Genomic DNA, 18,354 nt, shown 5'->3' with positions numbered 1-18,354 from the left:
ACAACGCCTAGCCATTGAATTGGGAAAATGACCTGAGGCATGCCAAACATTTTTAATGTGCCTGGTCCCAAGAAAAGTGTCAGAATATTACTTACTCTGTTGGTGATTTCCTGCACGTATCTAGAAGGACAGTGAGCAGACGAGGTCTGGCATTCGAGAGCACGGCTATAATTTCATCTTTATCTATGCTGTCTGAACTTTTGTAAGCACCATTGGGTGGGGCATCTACTGGTAGAAGGTAATCATTTCCGTAAAAGTTGAAGCCGTGGCCACCATAATAAAATACAACTACAAAAAATACGATAAAGAAGTAAAAAGCCGGAGAGTGTACTCATTTGTGAGAACAGGAGGAAAAAAGTTTGCCCTCTTCCCTCAATCTGAAAATTCTATGCTCGCTTATATTATATATAGGTTTAACCCTGAGTGATCGATATATTGGTTCCCCAGCCTTGGACTCTCTCTCTCTCTCTCTCTCTCTCTCTCTCTCTCTCTCTCTCTCTCTCTCTCTCTCTCTCTCTCTCTCTCTCTCTCTCTCTCTCTCTCTCTCTCTCTCTCTCTCTCTCTCTCTCTCTCTCTCTAGGCATTGAGTGAAAGGGGAGAAAGAGAGAGAAATATAGGGAGAGAGGGGATGGGGCAGAAAGAGACAGATCGTGCTTTTGTTTAGTTTAGCTGAAGACAACCTACACTCATGTAAGAAATTTAGTCATATTATCCAAATATTGCATTAACAACTCTTGGTATTTTCTTACAGAAAAACAAATTACCTGACTTAAAAATCGATATTTTATTTGGGAACAGAAAAATTCTTGGATTTTTGCACAGTGGCAAAACATCTAAAGGACTTTTTTGGAGGGAGGAAATGAGTTTTATTTACTTAAGTCATGCTTTGGCCTAAATAATTACAAATAACCCACAACATTTCATGTTCCGGAGGCTCCTCAGAGCTCAGAGGTCCACAAAACGTATTTTTGAAGGTTTAATACTGAATATTGATTTATATTTGGTTTATATAATAATAATAATAATTTATTTTTAACCCGCTACAAAACAACAAAACACAAGCGGAGTACAAGGGAAAAAGAAACACGAAGAACCTTAAATATACACAAATATAATGCACAATCACTAACGGTAAAACCATCTACATATTATTTTATATGGAATTATATTTGGGCCTTTAGTCGCATTATGGCCTAAATATAATAACCTTCAAGATATCTATTCCCCAGATTTTTCAGACTACGAGAAAAATAGGTATAAAGAACGAAATGGGGTAGTTTTTCCGTCAGTGCCATAGAAAAAGGGAAAAAGTTCAAAACAATTTGACTTAAACTCAATACTCTTAAATCGGCAGACGCAGTATGATCAAACTAAACGAATTAAGCTTCTTCACTTGTATTCATATTCTGGCAAATTAAAAATATCAAATTTTAATTAGAACATTAAAATATAGATTTATATTTTCAATGCATATTTAAACATGTTTAAACCGATTAAATAGTTATGGATTATATAGACGCAAATATTTGAATATAAATGTTACCATGAAAGATCGAAATCTGGTGAATGTCGAAATTCACCGGTGTAAGTCCGAAATGAGGATATTTAATAAATTTCGGATATTCACCAAGCAACTATGTGTTCGTTGACCAGTCAGCATTATCAGTCTTATACAAGGTTTGATGGTGACAGGTTAGGTTATAAATCTCAAAAATGGGTTAGAAATTAGGTTAGAATCTCAGAAACATAAATCTCAGAAATGCTCAACATTCACCATTAGTGCATTTTGAATGTCAACAGACACATGGTCGCTTGGTGTATGTCCGAAGTATTTGTTAAATATCCTTATTTGGGACTTTCACCGGTGAACGTCAACATTCATCAGATTTCGGTATTTCACTGTAGCATATATACACATTAAAAGTCTATTAAAAACAAAATTTATCATAACTAGATTGAAAACATAATGATTTCATTTAATCATTTAAACATAATGATTTCAAAAATCAATAGATACTGAACTTTTCAATGATTCATAAGACTATATTAGTTCAAATTAAAAGGACACGTACTTTAGTTTTGGAATAAATATCATTTATTCCAATTGTGCTATTATTGAAATTGTGCTAATATTGGAATAAATAGCACACAATTTTCACTGGTTTTGTTCAAATTATTCTAGTTCTGACTATTAAAAATTTACATTACGGAAACAAAATCAAAGGAAGAAAATAAAATAACTTTAATATTTGTCTTTTCTCAATATATATCTTAGTATTTCTCATTCTTTTTTTCTTTCTCTTTTTGGTTTAGTATCTCATATTGCCAAATCATTAGGATGTCTTCTGTTTACCATTGAATCTTTGCCCGCTCTATAAGAGAATGTAAGGAAAAGCTTCAATCAGTTAGATCTTAGACATCTTCTGAATTTGGAAAGTCGTTTATCTTCTCTCGTGTGCTTCTTTCTTTCCTTCAGTAAAACAATCATCGTCCTTCAAATCTTCATATTCACGTGGTTTTGTTTCCAAAATTTAATTCTTTAGTCTTCCTGACTCAATTCACACATGAATTGCATACATTTCTTATGTGAGGTCAATTTTCTACTCTGGTTCATCTGTTCATAGTTTGAAATGTCGTTCCAGGGTCGGTGTTGAAACATCACTCTCCTGGCACCTTGAAAACACTATTACAAGCTGCTTAAGTTCAAATTTACGCTCAAGCTTGTATTTTTCAATTGTCAAGTTTTGTATTTCTTGTTTTAAACGGGTTTAATTTATAATAGCGATGAAAAACCCTTTTGCTTTATACAAATGCTGAATATGCTTAATTTGTTGAATATGCTCAAACAAGCTCCTGACTTGTTTTTTCTTAATTCATATATTTCCCTTTGATATTGTTTTTCTCCTTGTGATCCTGTTTACATGGCACTTTTGGCTAAGAACTTGAGAGTTATTAACCAATGTTTAAACTAATGAGATTCTACAGAATCCACAGTATTCACTGATCCTATAAGATCTCAAACCTTTCAATCGGAGAAATACCTGCAGTTTTTAGCGTTAACACGCCAGCCAATTAGTAGTTTTATAAAAAAAAAATGCGTAAGTGCTATGTACATATCCTAAAAGAACATACAAAGTGCTATTTTAGTCACGGTTAGAACTCTTCATAAATCACAGATCACAAACTTTCATGTCAGAGAAACCACACACCAGCATCTCCTTGTTATTTTTTCTAATAAATCGCATAAGGAAGAGCGGTCAGGGTTAGCACTGTTCAGAAATCGCAGATCAAAAATTTTCACGTCAGAGAAATCAGACGCCAGCATCTCCTTTGTATTTTTTCTAAGAAGTCGCATAAGGAAGACCGGTCAGGGTTAGCACTCTTTAGAAATCGCAGATCACAAACTTTCACGTCAGAGAAACCAGACGCCAGCATCTCCTTTTTATTTTTTCTAAGAAGTTGCATCAGGAAGAGCGGTCAGGGTTAGCACTCTTCAGAATGGCAGATCACAAACTTTCACGTCAGAGAAATCAGACACCATTATCTCCTTTGTATTTTTTCTAAGAGATCGCATAAGGAAGAGCGGTCAGGGTTAGCACTATTCAAAAATCTCAGATCACAAACTTTCAAATTCAAATTCATTTAATTGAAAAACAAGACATAGCTCTCGTGGGCAAAGCCCAAATATGATGTCTCTTAGTCATAATTAGTAAAATAAAGTTGTCTGATAAAACTTCGTCAGGATAAATAAATTAAAGGATAAAAACACTTGAGATTGAGAATAAAATTGTCTGATAAAACTTCGTCAGGATAAAATAAACTAAAGAATAAAAACACTAGAGATCATTGTAATATTTCACAAAGCTTGGCACAAAGCTTTTACTGTAGCGCATGGTGTTACAGTGGACTGGGGTCAGTTTTGGAGCCTTCTCAGCCACTTCCCTGGGGGACAAGATCTTATAGGGACAAAAGGTGGGGAAGAAACTATCGGTAGATGGTACGGAGAAGGAGGGAGGAGCCAAGTCATAAGCATAATTTTTCTTTATAAGAAGAAGGGGATTCAAGTTTAAAAGTTCAATTCCCAGAGATAGAAGGAACAAGATAGATGGAAATCGCCGTAAATGATTTGCAGTGTTCTCTTCTGAACTCATTCTATTTTATCAGTTTCATCCTGGGTAAGGGCAAAGTGCCAAACCGGACAAGCATATTCAACTAAGGGACGGATGAAAGTGCAAAATATTAGTTTCAGCTTGTTCTTAGGAACTCAAAATTTTTTCAGAGTTCAGAGAAATCCCTTTCACGTCAGAGAAATCAGACGCCAGCATCTCCTTTGTATTTTTTCTAAGAAGTTGCATAAGGAAGAGCGGTCAGGGTTAGCACTCTTCAGAAATCGCAGATCAGAAATTTTCGCGTCAGAGAAACCAGACGCCAGTATCTCCTTTGTATTTTTTCTAAGAAGTCGCAAAAGGAAGAGCAGCCATGGTTAGCACTCTTCATGATCCATAAATCAGACAGTCATAATCCTTCACATCAGAGAAACTACATGTCAGCCACTTTTCAGTGGTTTTCTAAGAAGATATATTATGAACTATCTTAGTCGTGGTTATCGCTCTTCACAGATCAGTACATAGCACAATCCATCAAGCCAGAGAAGACAGGTGTCAGCCACTTTTCGGTGGTTCTCTAAAAAATTACACGTGGAAATGTCTTAGTCGTGGTCATTGCATTTCATGAGCCACAGATCGGTTCAGACAACAAACCATCACGTCAGGGAAACACAAGTCAGCCTCTCCTTACTGTTTTTTCTCAGAAAAAGTACGGATGAAACTTTTTTAGTCACGGTCAGTGCAGGTCAGGTAGCTCAAAAAGAGGATAATTCATCGATGACCTCATTAAGAAACTCACGCTTAGAACCCAGACAGCAACCAGCGCATAGAAAGACCAAAAAACTCTTACGCTAAACAACCACATAAACAGACAGAGGTTTGACACTTCCTTTTAGCAAGAAGTAAGCACGTGTAGCTTCTTCTGGGGCACAGAAGAATCTAATCTGAGGTAAGCTAATCGATGGGTATTGATTCGTTCATTAAGAAAGGTTAACCATTTATCCTGCACATATTTGCCAAATTATTGTAAATCTAAAGTAATAAAGACCTAAAGTAAAAGAGAAACTTAAATAAAATATAAAATAAAACTAAATAGATATCGAAAGACCAAAGAAATAGAAATTAGATATAAATATCAAATCATAGAAACTATAATAGTCTAGAATACAGAAAATAGTTTAAATAAAATACAAATAACAGTTGAAACAATAGAAAATATATAGGAACTAAAATAGAAAATTAGATATAAACATCAAGTCATAGAAGCTATAATAGTCTAGAATAAAAAATATAGTTTAAATAAAATATAAATAACAGTTGAAACGATAGAAAATATATAGGAACTAAAAGAGAAAAGAGAATATACAGATACATTAGACAAAAGACATTCAACAAGAGGAAAAAGAAGGAAGGTAGCTCAAAATAACAGAGACCTGAAAACATAAATCAATACAAGCTTAAATGGAAATCGAAAACAATGAAAAAATTATTTAGTAACAAAATAAATAAAAAATGAGTCCTTGTAACTGAAAGGAAGGCGTAAAATTAAAACTGAAAAAGATCAGAAATTATTCCGTATAAGAAAAGGGTTGCAGTATTACAAGTAATTATTCCGTATTATTCCGTTGCAGCCCTCCTCAATACCTTGCTCTTTAGGCTAAATTTTTTAGCACTTTCAAAATAGCTTTCTATTCTAATTAAACGGCTCCATGTTTCAGGAGCCGTTCTTAATAAATTGGGACAAACAGTCACGGTTCGGGTATACTGTTTGGTCCTAGGTAGTTGGATAGATGGGTAAGGTAAAAGCCTCGTTCAAGTGCACATTTGTCTCAATTGCTGGATTAGGACGACAGTTTTTTTTTTTTTTTTTTTTTTTTTTTTTTTTTTTTTTTTGCCAAGTAATTTTATCTCTTAAACATAATATATATACATATATATATATATATATATATATATATATATATATATATATATATATAAATATAAAATATTTATATGTATTGTATATACATATATACATAAAGCATAAATCTAAAATCCACTTGGATTAAATCTAGCCTACCATAAGCTCCTTCAACTACATTTTTCGCCACAAGCTGGACGGCATTTTTCATTTCAATCAATGAAAGGTTGCTCAATGCCATTACACGAAACGACAGTCTTTCCAAGTTTTCAGTTAGAGTAACAACATCGTGAAAAGCTGATGTTAGCGGAGGATGGCATCTGTAGTCACTGTTGCCAATAAGTAAAGCCACTTTCTCACGAGCTGGAAATAAACGAATGAGCTTAAATAATTAAAAACATTTTAATACGTAGTTTTTGCTTTAAGGACAAATTTAAGATTATATTTAATACCTAGGTTCTATACTCTTGAAAAGAACAATTAGGGCCAAAAGTTCTGGTCATTTAATATTCTCCTATCAAAATTTATTTAGCGGTACCCTTTTTTCAGTGGTGACAGATTCGAACCAACAGAAGGATAAAATAGAGAGATGGCTCATTTGGCTAAGGAATAAGCAAATTAAAAACCAATAAGCAAAGTCACTTTATAATAAGCCGAAAATACACGAATGACTAGGAGTATTTACTAATATTAGTAATTTTGCACAGGTACCTTTAAACTTAATAAATTATACTACTACTACAACTACTAACAACTCATGCAGCACCAAGCCGCCTGAGGCCAACACATCTAAGCATGCTTCTCGTACATCTCAACCTATGCAAAATCTTCCTGTTTACACCCTCCCAGGAAGTTCCCGTTTCCCTTAAATCTTTATTACATCCTACCACCCGAGCCGCGGACAACCTCCTTTCCGTTTAGCCCTAGACGGTTGGCCAAAAAGGACAATCTTAGGCAATCTGTCATCCTTCATCCGCAGAACGTGTCCTAGCCATCTCAACTTTTCTCACATTATAGTCCTAGAGGACGGGATTGAACCACGCTTTTCGTGCAGCCCACTGTTTGAAATACGATCAGTCAGCCGGGAACCCAGAACAATCCGTAGGCAAGTTCTCTGGAAAACATCTAGCAAATCGTGATCCACTTTTCGGAGCACCCATACTTCAGAACCATATTTGATTACTGTCATCACTGTAGCTTCCAATACTCTAATCTTGGTTTGCACACTTATCTTCCTATTCTTCCAAACTTTTTTAACAGTAAAAAAAACACCATGGGCCTTGGCTATTCTACTTTTAGCATCTTCACTGCTCCCGCCGTCTTTACTAATAATACTACCAAGGTAAGTGAAGCTGCCCACCTGATCAATCGTTTCGTTACTCAACGTCACCTTTTCATCATCACTTATTCTTAGCCTTAGGGACTTAGTCGTCTTAACATTGATTTTCAAACCTATTTTAGCACCCTGAACTCGCAAAACCTCTAAGAATTCATTCATTTTGTTCACTCTTTCATATAGGATGCTTAAATCATCAGCATAATCTAAGTCCAGGAGAGTTTTTCTTCCCAATTTGATTACGTGGTCTCCCATTGCCTTTCCTGTGCTTCTTAAGACAAAATCCATCAAAATTATCCATATAAAGGATAGGACATAGGACACAACCCTACTTAACTCCTGAATTAACACAAAACCAGCTGCTAACCGCATTTCCTACCTTAACCGCGGCAGTGTTATCCTCGTACATAGCACTAATCAATTTAACGTATTTGTCTGGCATACGATACAAGGATAAGACCTTTGCTAAAGCCCTTCTATCAACAGAATCGAACGCTTGCTCATAATATATAGAACTGAGGACCAAAGATGTTTGACAACTAAGGCACTTCTCAATTATTAACCTAAGAGTGAAAATTTGGTCGACACATCCTCTACCTTTTCATAAACCGCAAATCCTATTCATAATCTTCAGTAACTTATTTCTATCCTCAGACAGGTAAGTGCTCCTGAAACTGTAAGTAAAATTCATCTGAGTCACTAGTATCTCCGTCAGCCGGTTCAACAGGGACATATACTACTATAACTGATACCCTGAACTTTTTAGTCATAAAATGATCGATTATTCTTCTATTTTCAATAACCTCCCATCTCAAATAAGACTTCATAGTATTTTTATTTATCCTGAGCCCTACTCCCCGCCTCTACTCCCCATCCTTCCTGCCTGGGTAAACAAATTCTATATCACCTAATTTCATGTTTCCTACCACTGGGATATGAGTTTCTCTGTTTTTTTGCAGTTACTATTTGCACGGGTCGTTCTTTACTTACTGCTTTTTATTTTTACCAAGAACTGTTTGAAATCGAAGATTTATGGACGGTTTAGACTTCGCAGTGTCTAAACCGTGTAACATTGTAACATTGTATCTTTGACAAAGATACAATGGACTATAATTATAATTAAGACTATAATTGATATAAGACTAAAATAATGAATTAAGACTATGATTATAGACAAGCCTATAATTAAGACTAACCGAAATTTCAACAGAAAAGGGATCTTTGATATAAAAAATAGATGTGGTCAATAGATGTGAGCAAAAACTGTCAACCCTTTTTAGATGAAACAAAAGCCAACAAACAAAAAGCTTATTATCTATTTTTTACCCATACTATTCAAAAGTATAATACGTGGATTAGCACATGAAAAAAGAAGAAATAAAAATCATATAAAAAACACAATTGAAAGAACAGCCTGGTTATGCCCAAGATGATGTCACTTACCGAAATACAGGCAACTCCTTGGATTGTCCACAGTACTTGATATCTCAAGATCTTCACTCTTCACGTTTCCTTCAGTATTGCTCACTAGACATGAAAACGTTTGACCATCCATACTTTCATTAGTGACCTGTTAAGTAGATATTCAGTCTCAGTTACAAAAAATACACCCCGATTTTTTTAAATGTATTTTAACAATTGGAAAATGAATGCCTACAAATTACAATTTGGCTTCCCACCCCCAACAACTGAAACAAATTAGATATATTAAAACAACTTTTTTTTTTTACAAAATAGCATAGAACAATGCTGAAAATTAAAATAAAACTTATTCCCCTAATTACGAGGAAGATCATATCTACCCTGATCCGCGTCACATTTCGTTATAAAATTAAAACAACCTAAATAATAAATAACAAGGACCCAGAACACGCTTGAACCTGAGAAGGAAACAAGAATTACCAACTGCTAGCCATATTTTCAACATTTTGGAGAATTTAGACATAATATTACCTTAAAGCAGCCCTACATAAATCCCATTACTGAAATGTTTATTAATTTCTCCAGTATAAAGCTGAAACCATTCCCGATACATTGTTAGAATTAGCAAGGATTCAAAGTACGCATACCTCTAAATAATATCTTTGGGACACGTCTGATAGATCTGGTCTCTTTCGTATCTCCAATCTTTGCTGTAATGTCAGAAACTGAAGCCTGTCCTACCAGAGCCTATGTTACAATGCCTCAATATTTCCATTCTCGGGCATTTTGATCCTCTTTGGACAAAAATTGATGTTTGGTAACACGAAATGGCCGAAAACACCACTTTTATCAGGCATGGTCTCATTCTTAAAAAAGAGCACTAAATATGGCAACCCCCTGTCAAATGAGCCCTTTTGATTTACATAGCTGCTTAACCGTGAATAAATTGTAGGTCCCATAGACGCTTATAGCGCAAAAACGATTAGGTGAATCGAACGCTCCCTGAAAATCTATGGTCATCAGCTAGTTTCAAGATTGTCAAATGATAAGTACAAAAAAGGCATATTAGCACTGATTTGATGACTGTATAGGGTGACTGGAATTGATAACCACTATCGTAATGACACCGTTCTGTTTGATTCCGTCGGGAATAAAACCAGTTCCCCCATAATATAGGCTGAGTATAATATAGTTCTTCTTTACTTTGTGCATCCGATTATCTACAAAACAAACTTTCCCACAGGATCAGTTTTCCAAAGAAAAAGTAAACAGTGAAAATAAAAGTATTCTTCATCTTCATTGACGTCTTCTCATAGCACAAGAGCTATGAGCCTATACTCTTTAGAAAACTTTAGAAAACTTTAAGAATAAAAATAATGTATTTTCTTGTGTTGTATTTATTAAAATACTAAATTATTACAGTATAAATTAATATTGTTTTCATATTACATTTTAATATGATAAAATTCGTAATATAGTTAAAATTAAACATCAATGACGTAAATTAAATTTTACAATGACAATCTCAAAATAGTTATAACTTTAGTGGGAGGGATGGACTTGATGAATTGACAGCAAATTATCAGTATTTGGCTTCAGTTTTATTAGGGATAACTGTTATCCCTAATAAAGTTGAAGCCCGAATCCCTAATAAAACTAAAACTGAAGAAAGAAAACAGGTTCGAGGGTGTTCTGGGTCCTTGTTATTTAATAGTTAGGTTGTTTTAATTTTATGTTTTTTTTTATTTATATTATTTTAGTTTTAGATTCTAGTTTGTTGGTTATTTTTTCTTTCTCGTTTCTTTTTTCTCTACTATGAAGACGCCTTGTTGTATACATATAAGATAGCCACTCGATTTTTCAGGGTCTAAAACCCTCAACAGTTGGTTTTGAGCCCCCGCCCCATCTTGAAAAATCACTGAAAAGTGGCATTTCGAGCCATAGAACATAAAATTTGTCCCCAAAGGGTCAAAATGCCACGAATGCAAATTCTATGCTGCCAATAAGTTTTTCATGGTCTAGAATCCTCGAATGGATGTTTTGAATCCCCCTACCTCTTGAAAAACAAGAAAACCAGGTTTTTTCGTGTAACCTGTTAAAATCAAATTGAAATTACAAATCTCTGAGGGTGAAAACTTTGATCTTGACAAGGCGGAGTTTGAAAACGGGTGGCTAGACCGAAGTTTTGGCAGGATTTAAATGGAGACTGAAAATAGATGAAGCGTCAACCAGTTCGTGGTAATGAACTGTAAGTAAACTTAGCATTACACAGTTAGTTGGGCATATAGCAAGGTTAGCATGCATATCCTTATTTACCTCTATCTTTTGCTAGGGTTAGTAGGCTGTGTCAAGTTCTCGGCGACATCTTTAATAGCTCAAATAAAAAGTATTGCCTTTTTATAAATTCACCTTGATAACTCCACCGTAGAGTGCCATATGGCACGAAAAAATATTTTGAGAGTGGAATCACTGGGAAGCATGATGTGCTTAGATTCTAATCGCCATGGGCTAAAACTCTTCAGCGGAGGTTTACAATCGCCTCTTACTCACTCCCCCTCGCACCCTCCTTAATATAAGAAATTTAAAATAGTTCTTTGAAACGAAACTGCTTAATGAAAAAATGGTATCTAATTATTCTCATTTTTGTGAAAATAAATGCATTTTTTACTTGCAAATTCTCAAAGATACTGATGACAACATACCGCTGGGACTCTTTATTTAATTGATATAGTTGCATTTATCTTGGAGGAAACTTTAATGGATGTAAGAGGTAAAACCTACATTTAACACCCTATTTAAAAAAAAAAAAATATGTTTACTTCTTTGATTTCATCCCGGGAGCCAAAAAAAGATCTTTTTGCAAGGTTTGTTGTGTATATTAAAGAAATATAAACGAAAAAAATAGAAAAAAGCGGAATTTTCCTTACGAAACAAAGAGTGAAATTGAAACTTAAACCAAACAAAAAAAATTATTGCTTTGCAGATTACGGAAGATATATCTAGGAAACTAGCTAAAATAATCTGACTCGTGATATTTTTTTCAATATCTGTAGAAGTCTAGAAACTGGCGCTTTACTGAAAACTGCGATGCTTGAGGTTTTGCAGATAATTATAATTGGATACTAAAAGTTATCACGGCCGGTGAAAGATTATCAAGAGCCCTGTAAATTAGTCTTTAATTTACTTCAGGCTGTTTATGGAACTTTCTGCTCTTAAGAGAAGATTTTGCTTTTTGGGGTCGGTTTTGTCTTTTCAGTAAAGCACTAGTTTTTAGAATCCTACAGACAGTGGAAAACATCACGAGTTAGTTTATTTGAGTTAATTTTGTAGATATTACACGAAATCTGCAAGGCAATAATTTTTGTTTTGTTTTAAGCTTCAACATCGCTCTTTCCCCCCGTAAGAAAAACACTCAATTTTTAAAATTGATTATAAAGAATAATATTATACCCTTAAACGATAAGAAATACAGTCAGACAGTAATTTCAGCTTTATACGAATAAAATTTACTTTAAATGAACAAATGAAACCTAAAAGGAGCAGAAATTAAAAAGAATAATCAAGTCAAAATAAAAAGAAACATACTTAAACTGGAATGCATATACGAAACAACAAACAAACAGGAATTGACACCCTTAAATTTCCTAATGGCTTGAACCTTATTTGCGCTTTACTGGGTGTTGGAGGGCCAATCGGTCCACTCAGGTCCTCCGAACATAAAAATTACAAATTCTTGCATGATTCGGATTAAACAAGGTATAACATTCCTGACGTTTTACTAAAAAAAAATTCTGTCCAGTGTAAGACTAGGGGAAGGGGGGGGGGTGGAAGGGAAAAAGACCCAGGTTGGCTCCCAAATCATAAAAATTGAAAATAATCGCGCAATTTTCAGTTCACGCAATTGTGAAAGATTCCGCTTGAAGCAAGATGCAACATACCTAACTTTTTCACCGCCAAAGTTGGTGGTGAGATGGGCGATGAGTGGAGGGACCGATTCTGTACCTCCAATAATGCAGAGTAAAAATCTTTGCATTTTTCCACAATACAAACCACAATTTTGAATATCAATAGCTTTCTGAATCTATCCTGACCGGTGTGCGTGTAAACGAACCCTCGTATAACTGATCCCCGTGCCACTGAACCCATGTAACTGAACCCTCCTGCAAATGAACCTTCGCACAGCTCAACCTCCGTTTAAATCAACCTCCCCGCGACTCAACCGCATTTAACAAAACCCCCGCTCAACTGAACCCCCAAGTATTTAACTAAGCCCTCGATTAGCTGTCATCAACGAAGGCTGTCTAGGCTGTCATCAGAGTCTGACTGGAGCCTGGGTTCATCAGCACGAGTGGAGTGACACAAACGGCAAGGAAACTTTGTAACACCCATCTTTATTGCATAGAAAATATCATTGCTATAAATAAAAAAAAGCACTGGGCTGAAGATAGATCCTTGAGGGGTTCCATTTTTAACCTTAATGATATTTAGAGGGTTCTAGCCAATAAAAATCTTCCTATCCGAAATATGAGAATGGAACCAAGAGTGAGCGATTCCACATAATTCAATGTGGCCAAGATTTACAAGAAGAATTTCATGTGTTATGGAGGCGAACGCCTTCTTTCCTTCCAAAAAGAGACGCTGGGATCAAATCACAGTCTAAAGCGGAATGAATGAAACTAAGGAACGAAGCACACGCATGTTCTGTCGAGTGACTGGTACAAAACCCTGACTGAAATTCATGAAGGAACCATTTTGCATCAAGGAAGCTTTGAGTCTAGAATGCATAGCCTTTTCAAATTCTTGCTGAATACTGACAGTAGACAGATTGGTCTGTAATTTGAAGAATCGCTCTTTGGGCCACCTTGAAATAAAATTATTAATCATGCATTTTTAAGTGATGCTGGGAAAATACCAAGATCAAAAGAACCTTGAACAAGCTCAGTTAAGGGTGAGACAATCGCTTGTAAAATGAACTTGACAACTTTAGTAACGAGGAAATACCTTGTAGGGAAGAGACAATCCTACAAATTTCGGATTCACTTACGGGCTCAATCCCCATTGATTTTAGACAAGCCAGGCCTAAACATGACTTGTAATCCGGATCAGAAGACGCTGGAAAAATAGCTGCTGCAGTGGTTTTCCCAACAGAAGAGAAATAAGATGCTAGCTGACTTCTTAAGATCTTTCCCACGATCAGAAAACTTCCTAAGCTAAAAATCAGATAATTGATTTAAATACGTTCCTGTAACTCTTATATTCATCCAGGTGATGGACTAGAGAAGAACAACGGAATAGACAAGGTCCAATTGGCCCCTCAAAAATCCCTGCAAAATTCGGTCCAATCCCTCAAGTTCCTGAGATAACCCAGATACTATATTTTGATAGCCTGGGTACTCATACTTTCTTTTGGTCTATCTCATTAGCTCACCGGGAATGGATTCAAGTTCAACGGGGGCTCATATTGCCAAAAATTTCCAACAGATTGGAGACCTAATCTTTAAACCCTTCCCCTCTACTCCCTACCGCCTAGTCAAACTTGAGGTCGACTCCCCCCAACACTTGTCGAAAAATTCAACTTGATCCCCAAAGCCATTAATAGGATATTGCAGATAAGCTGTTTTGATCAATTGAAAACACATGAAATTTTAGCTCAATACCCCCCCCCCCCCGCTCCAATAGAAAAAATCACTTAAAACCTAATTCGCTAAGACTCGGACCTGCGCACACCTATAAAAAATCTGGTACCTTTTTGGACTTGAATCATGTTGAGAGATGAGATTTCACAAAAATAAATCAAGCTTGGACCCATTTAAAATGCAAAAAAAAAAATAATAACGAACATATACCTTTAGGATTGATACAGGGGCCATCTTTCCCATTGGTAGTCCATTCTTGTACCACTGAAAATATAATGGTGGCCAGCCCTGTGCTTCAATGAGAATACGCTTGCCTTCTTCGTCCTGAAGAAGTCTTGGCTGACGAGTTATCACAGGCTTTTGAGGAATAATTTGGATCTGGGTAGACCTAGTCCTAAGATTGGCAGACAAGTTTCCCTTCTGGCCTATGGAGCAATAGTATGATCCAACATCTGATGGTCTGAAAAATAAGAAAAAGCGTTCAAAATTGTGCTGAATTGTGACGGGTCAAAGTACCCTACTCAAACCTTTGGACTTTTGGGAAATAATTTGAATCTGGATAGACACAATCTTTAGGTTAGCAGACAAGTTTTGCCTCTGACCCATAAAACAGTAATTCTTTGTTATACGGTGTGTGAACGAGATATGGAAGTAATGCATTTCTTGCTTTGAAAACAACATAGTATCATGGCCCATCAGGAAATTTCGTAGGAGGCAGGTGCTATAAGGACCTTTGTTTTTACTAAGATTTAAAGAGAATGTTTCTCATTTTCGTATTTTTATAATAATTTTAATGTCTTCTTTTTCCCCACGGGGGAAAGGAATTGCCACAATTCGAAAAAAATAGACAGCTATCATCTAGCGTCACTTTTCAGTACTAAATTTCTACAGCAAACTAGACATATTAGCAGTGAAATTGGACAACTGAACGGTAAGTTGAAACCTAATTTGTCCTTAAATTTTGCTACTACAATGTGTGTTTAATGTTACTGTTGCCCGATACCAGCTCTAAAACTGTTAATGGAGTTCCCGCCAAACCTTGAAAGCAGATACCTTACTGTAAATTTGCACTGTTCTCTTGTAATATTGGAAAAAGAATCATACTAAAATGTTTCAGGGTAAGCTTGCAAAAGATCGTCTTTGTCGGCCAACCATCTAGAGCCAAACGAAAAGGGGGTCGTCTTTAAATGGATTGGGAGAATGTCGTAAGGAAAGATTTAAGGAAAATTGGAAATTCTTGGGAGGGTATAAAGACGTAAAGGTAGAAAAGGTAAAGAATACGGCATAGTCCCTACCGGAGGTGCTGATCTCCGTTTCATGGCCCTTCAGCCTATGGGGAGCTGCGGGCCAGCCATCCTGTGCTTTCGAACACCCTTCCTGTCTACCTTCCCCATATTTCTTTACGTACCCATTTAGAGGTGGGTCGACTCTGGCTGATCTTACAGAGTCACGCCACTGACCACCGTTCCAAACCAAATAACCAGCGACAGGAGAACTCAAACCTCTGGCCTCATGGATAAAGGATTTCAAGTCTAGCGTGCAAAGGGGCTTTGAATAGATTGGGATAGAGGAGGAATGTGCGTACTTCAGTTGGCCTCAGGCGGCTTTGCGTTGCAGTGAGTTGTTAGTAGTATTAGTAACAGTTTTCTTTTCCTATCTATTATTCTTTTTAACCTTTTTCGTATATAATTATCTTATCACCCCTAGTTGCTTTAATTTACTAGATTTCATTTCCTTTCAGTCAATACTGTCTTATCTTTCACTTCCTTATTTTAATTAAAATCTCATCATTTCTTCGTCAAAATTTGTAAAAAAAGAAAAACACAAGGAAACATAAAAGACATATCAAGTGCTTCTCAGATCCGGAAACGTTTCAAATGTATTAAAGTACTTCACTGAACAACGTTTTTAAAAGTATTCTTAAACGTATGCTTTGTTCAACTTTATGAAGGGTTTGCTACTACTACTAACAACTCACCGCAGCACCAATCTGCCTGAGGCCAACACAGCTACGCACGCTCCTCTTCCATCTCAATCTAACAAAGCTTCCCTATTTAAACCCTCCCAGGAAGTCCCTATTTCCCTTAAATCTTCCTTTATGACTTCCTCCCACCCCAACCGTAGACGGCATGCTTTCCGTTTAGCCCTAGACGGTTGGCCGAAAAGGACAATCTTCGGCAATCTATCATCCTTTATCCGCAGAACGTGCCGCAGCCATCTCAACCTTTCTCTCATTATAGTCCTAAAAGGAAGGATTGAACCACGTTTTCCGTGCAGCCTACTGTTTGAAATACAATCAGTCAGCTAGGTACCCAGAACAATCCGTGGGCAATTTCTTTGGAAAACATCAAGCAAATTTTTTTTCAACTGTAAAAAAAAACACCCTGAGCCTTGGCTATTCTACTTTTAACATTTTCACTGCTCTCACCGTCTTTACTAATAATACTACCATGGTAAGTGAAGCTGTCCACCTGATCAATCTTTTCGTTACCCAACACTACCTTTTCATCTTCACTTATTCATAGCCTTAGCCACTTAGTCTTCTTAACATTAATTTTCAAACCTATTCTAGCACCTTGAACTCGCAAAATCTCTAAAAGTTCATTCATTCTGCTCAAACTTTCATCTAGGATGCTTAAATCATCAGCATAATCTAAGTCCAGGAAAGTTGTTCCTCCCCATTTGATCCCGTGTTCTCCCACTACCTTTCCTGTGCTCTTTATGAAAAAGTCAATCAAAATGATCCATATAATGGGGGATAGAACACAACCTTGCTTAACTCCCGATTTAATACGAAACAAGCCGCTAACCTCATTTCCTACCTTAACCGCAGCAGTGTTATTCTTGTACATAACACTTATCACTTAAATGTATTTGTCTGGTATACCATACAAGGACAAGACCATCGCTGAAACTACTTCTATTACCTGAATCAAACCCGTATAAAAGTGAGGATCAAAGGTGTTTGACAACTCAGGCACTTCTCAATTACTAACCTAAGAGTGGAAATTTGGTCGACACATCCTCTACCCTTTCTAAAACTGCACTGTTCTTCTTTATAACTTTGTCTACAGCATCTCTAAGTCTCAAAAGTATCATATTACTAAGTATTTTGCTACATATAGAAACAAGGCTAATGCCTCTATAATACCACACTCACTCTTATCACCTTTCTTACACAGAGGTTTAACTAGGATCTCCCTAAGATCGCCAGGTAGTTCCCCTTTTTCAAAAATCATGTTCATAATCTTCAGTAACTTATTTCTAACGTCAAAGCTACCACATTTAAGAAACTCATTTACCACACAATCAGCACCTGGGGCTTTATTATGTTTTAGTCCCTTTAGTACTGTAAAATTTGTTTCGTGTCCTCACAAAACAATTCTTCCTTCACATCCAAGGTATTACTAACTTTTTCCTTTTCCTTTATATCTTTTTCTGCAAATCTATCTCGGTTTAGCACATTCTCAAAATGTTCTGCCCATCTCTCATTAATTCTTTCCTTATCACTAATTGTGGCCCCATTCCTATCTTTAAGTGGGACAAGTCCAGATTGACTACTCCCTCGTAATTTATTAACATGCCAGTACAACATTTTACTATTATGCTGTCTAGCTACATCTTCCAGATCCTCGGCAATTTTATCCACAGCCTCCACTTCACACCTCCTTACTTCATATTTTAATGCTTTCTCCACTTTCTTTACATTCCTCTTGTTTTCATATGATCTATCACTCAGATATGTCTTGTACAAGCCCCTTCTTGTCTCTATTAGACATAAAGCTTTTTCACTAACATTCCTAGCTGCGTTTCTTCCTTCCCTAAGACACCATCAGCAACTTCACAAATTGTGTTCCTAAAATTACTCCATCCATCTTCTACATTGTTAAATTTTAAACTCTCCAGTTTAGTATTCAACTGTTCCTGGAAAGTTTGTGTTATCATAGGCAG

The 18,354-nt window shown here is 36.1% G+C and overlaps 1 protein-coding gene across 1 annotated transcript in view; it reads right to left on the bottom strand.

The window, feature by feature from the left end:
- Positions 1–18,354, bottom strand: part of LOC148947200 (mucosa-associated lymphoid tissue lymphoma translocation protein 1-like) — an 84,865-nt gene that overhangs the window by 30,592 nt on the left and 35,919 nt on the right. The window contains exons 5-8 of the mRNA XM_089096929.1: positions 14,614–14,863; positions 8,789–8,915; positions 6,169–6,372; positions 96–288 (exon numbers count right to left, since the gene is read on the bottom strand). Coding sequence (XP_088953055.1) covers positions 96–288; positions 6,169–6,372; positions 8,789–8,915; positions 14,614–14,863 — 774 coding nt within the window. The remainder of the gene's footprint in view (positions 1–95; positions 289–6,168; positions 6,373–8,788; positions 8,916–14,613; positions 14,864–18,354) is intronic.

Source organism: Artemia sp. Qi Xiang Cuo, chromosome 11 (genome assembly GCF_049724085.1).
Source record: "Artemia sp. Qi Xiang Cuo chromosome 11, ASM4972408v1, whole genome shotgun sequence".
NCBI lineage: Eukaryota > Metazoa > Arthropoda > Branchiopoda > Anostraca > Artemiidae > Artemia > Artemia sp. Qi Xiang Cuo.
Note: the sequence above shows the minus strand (reverse complement) of the source record. Positions and strands in the feature narration are given on the sequence as shown.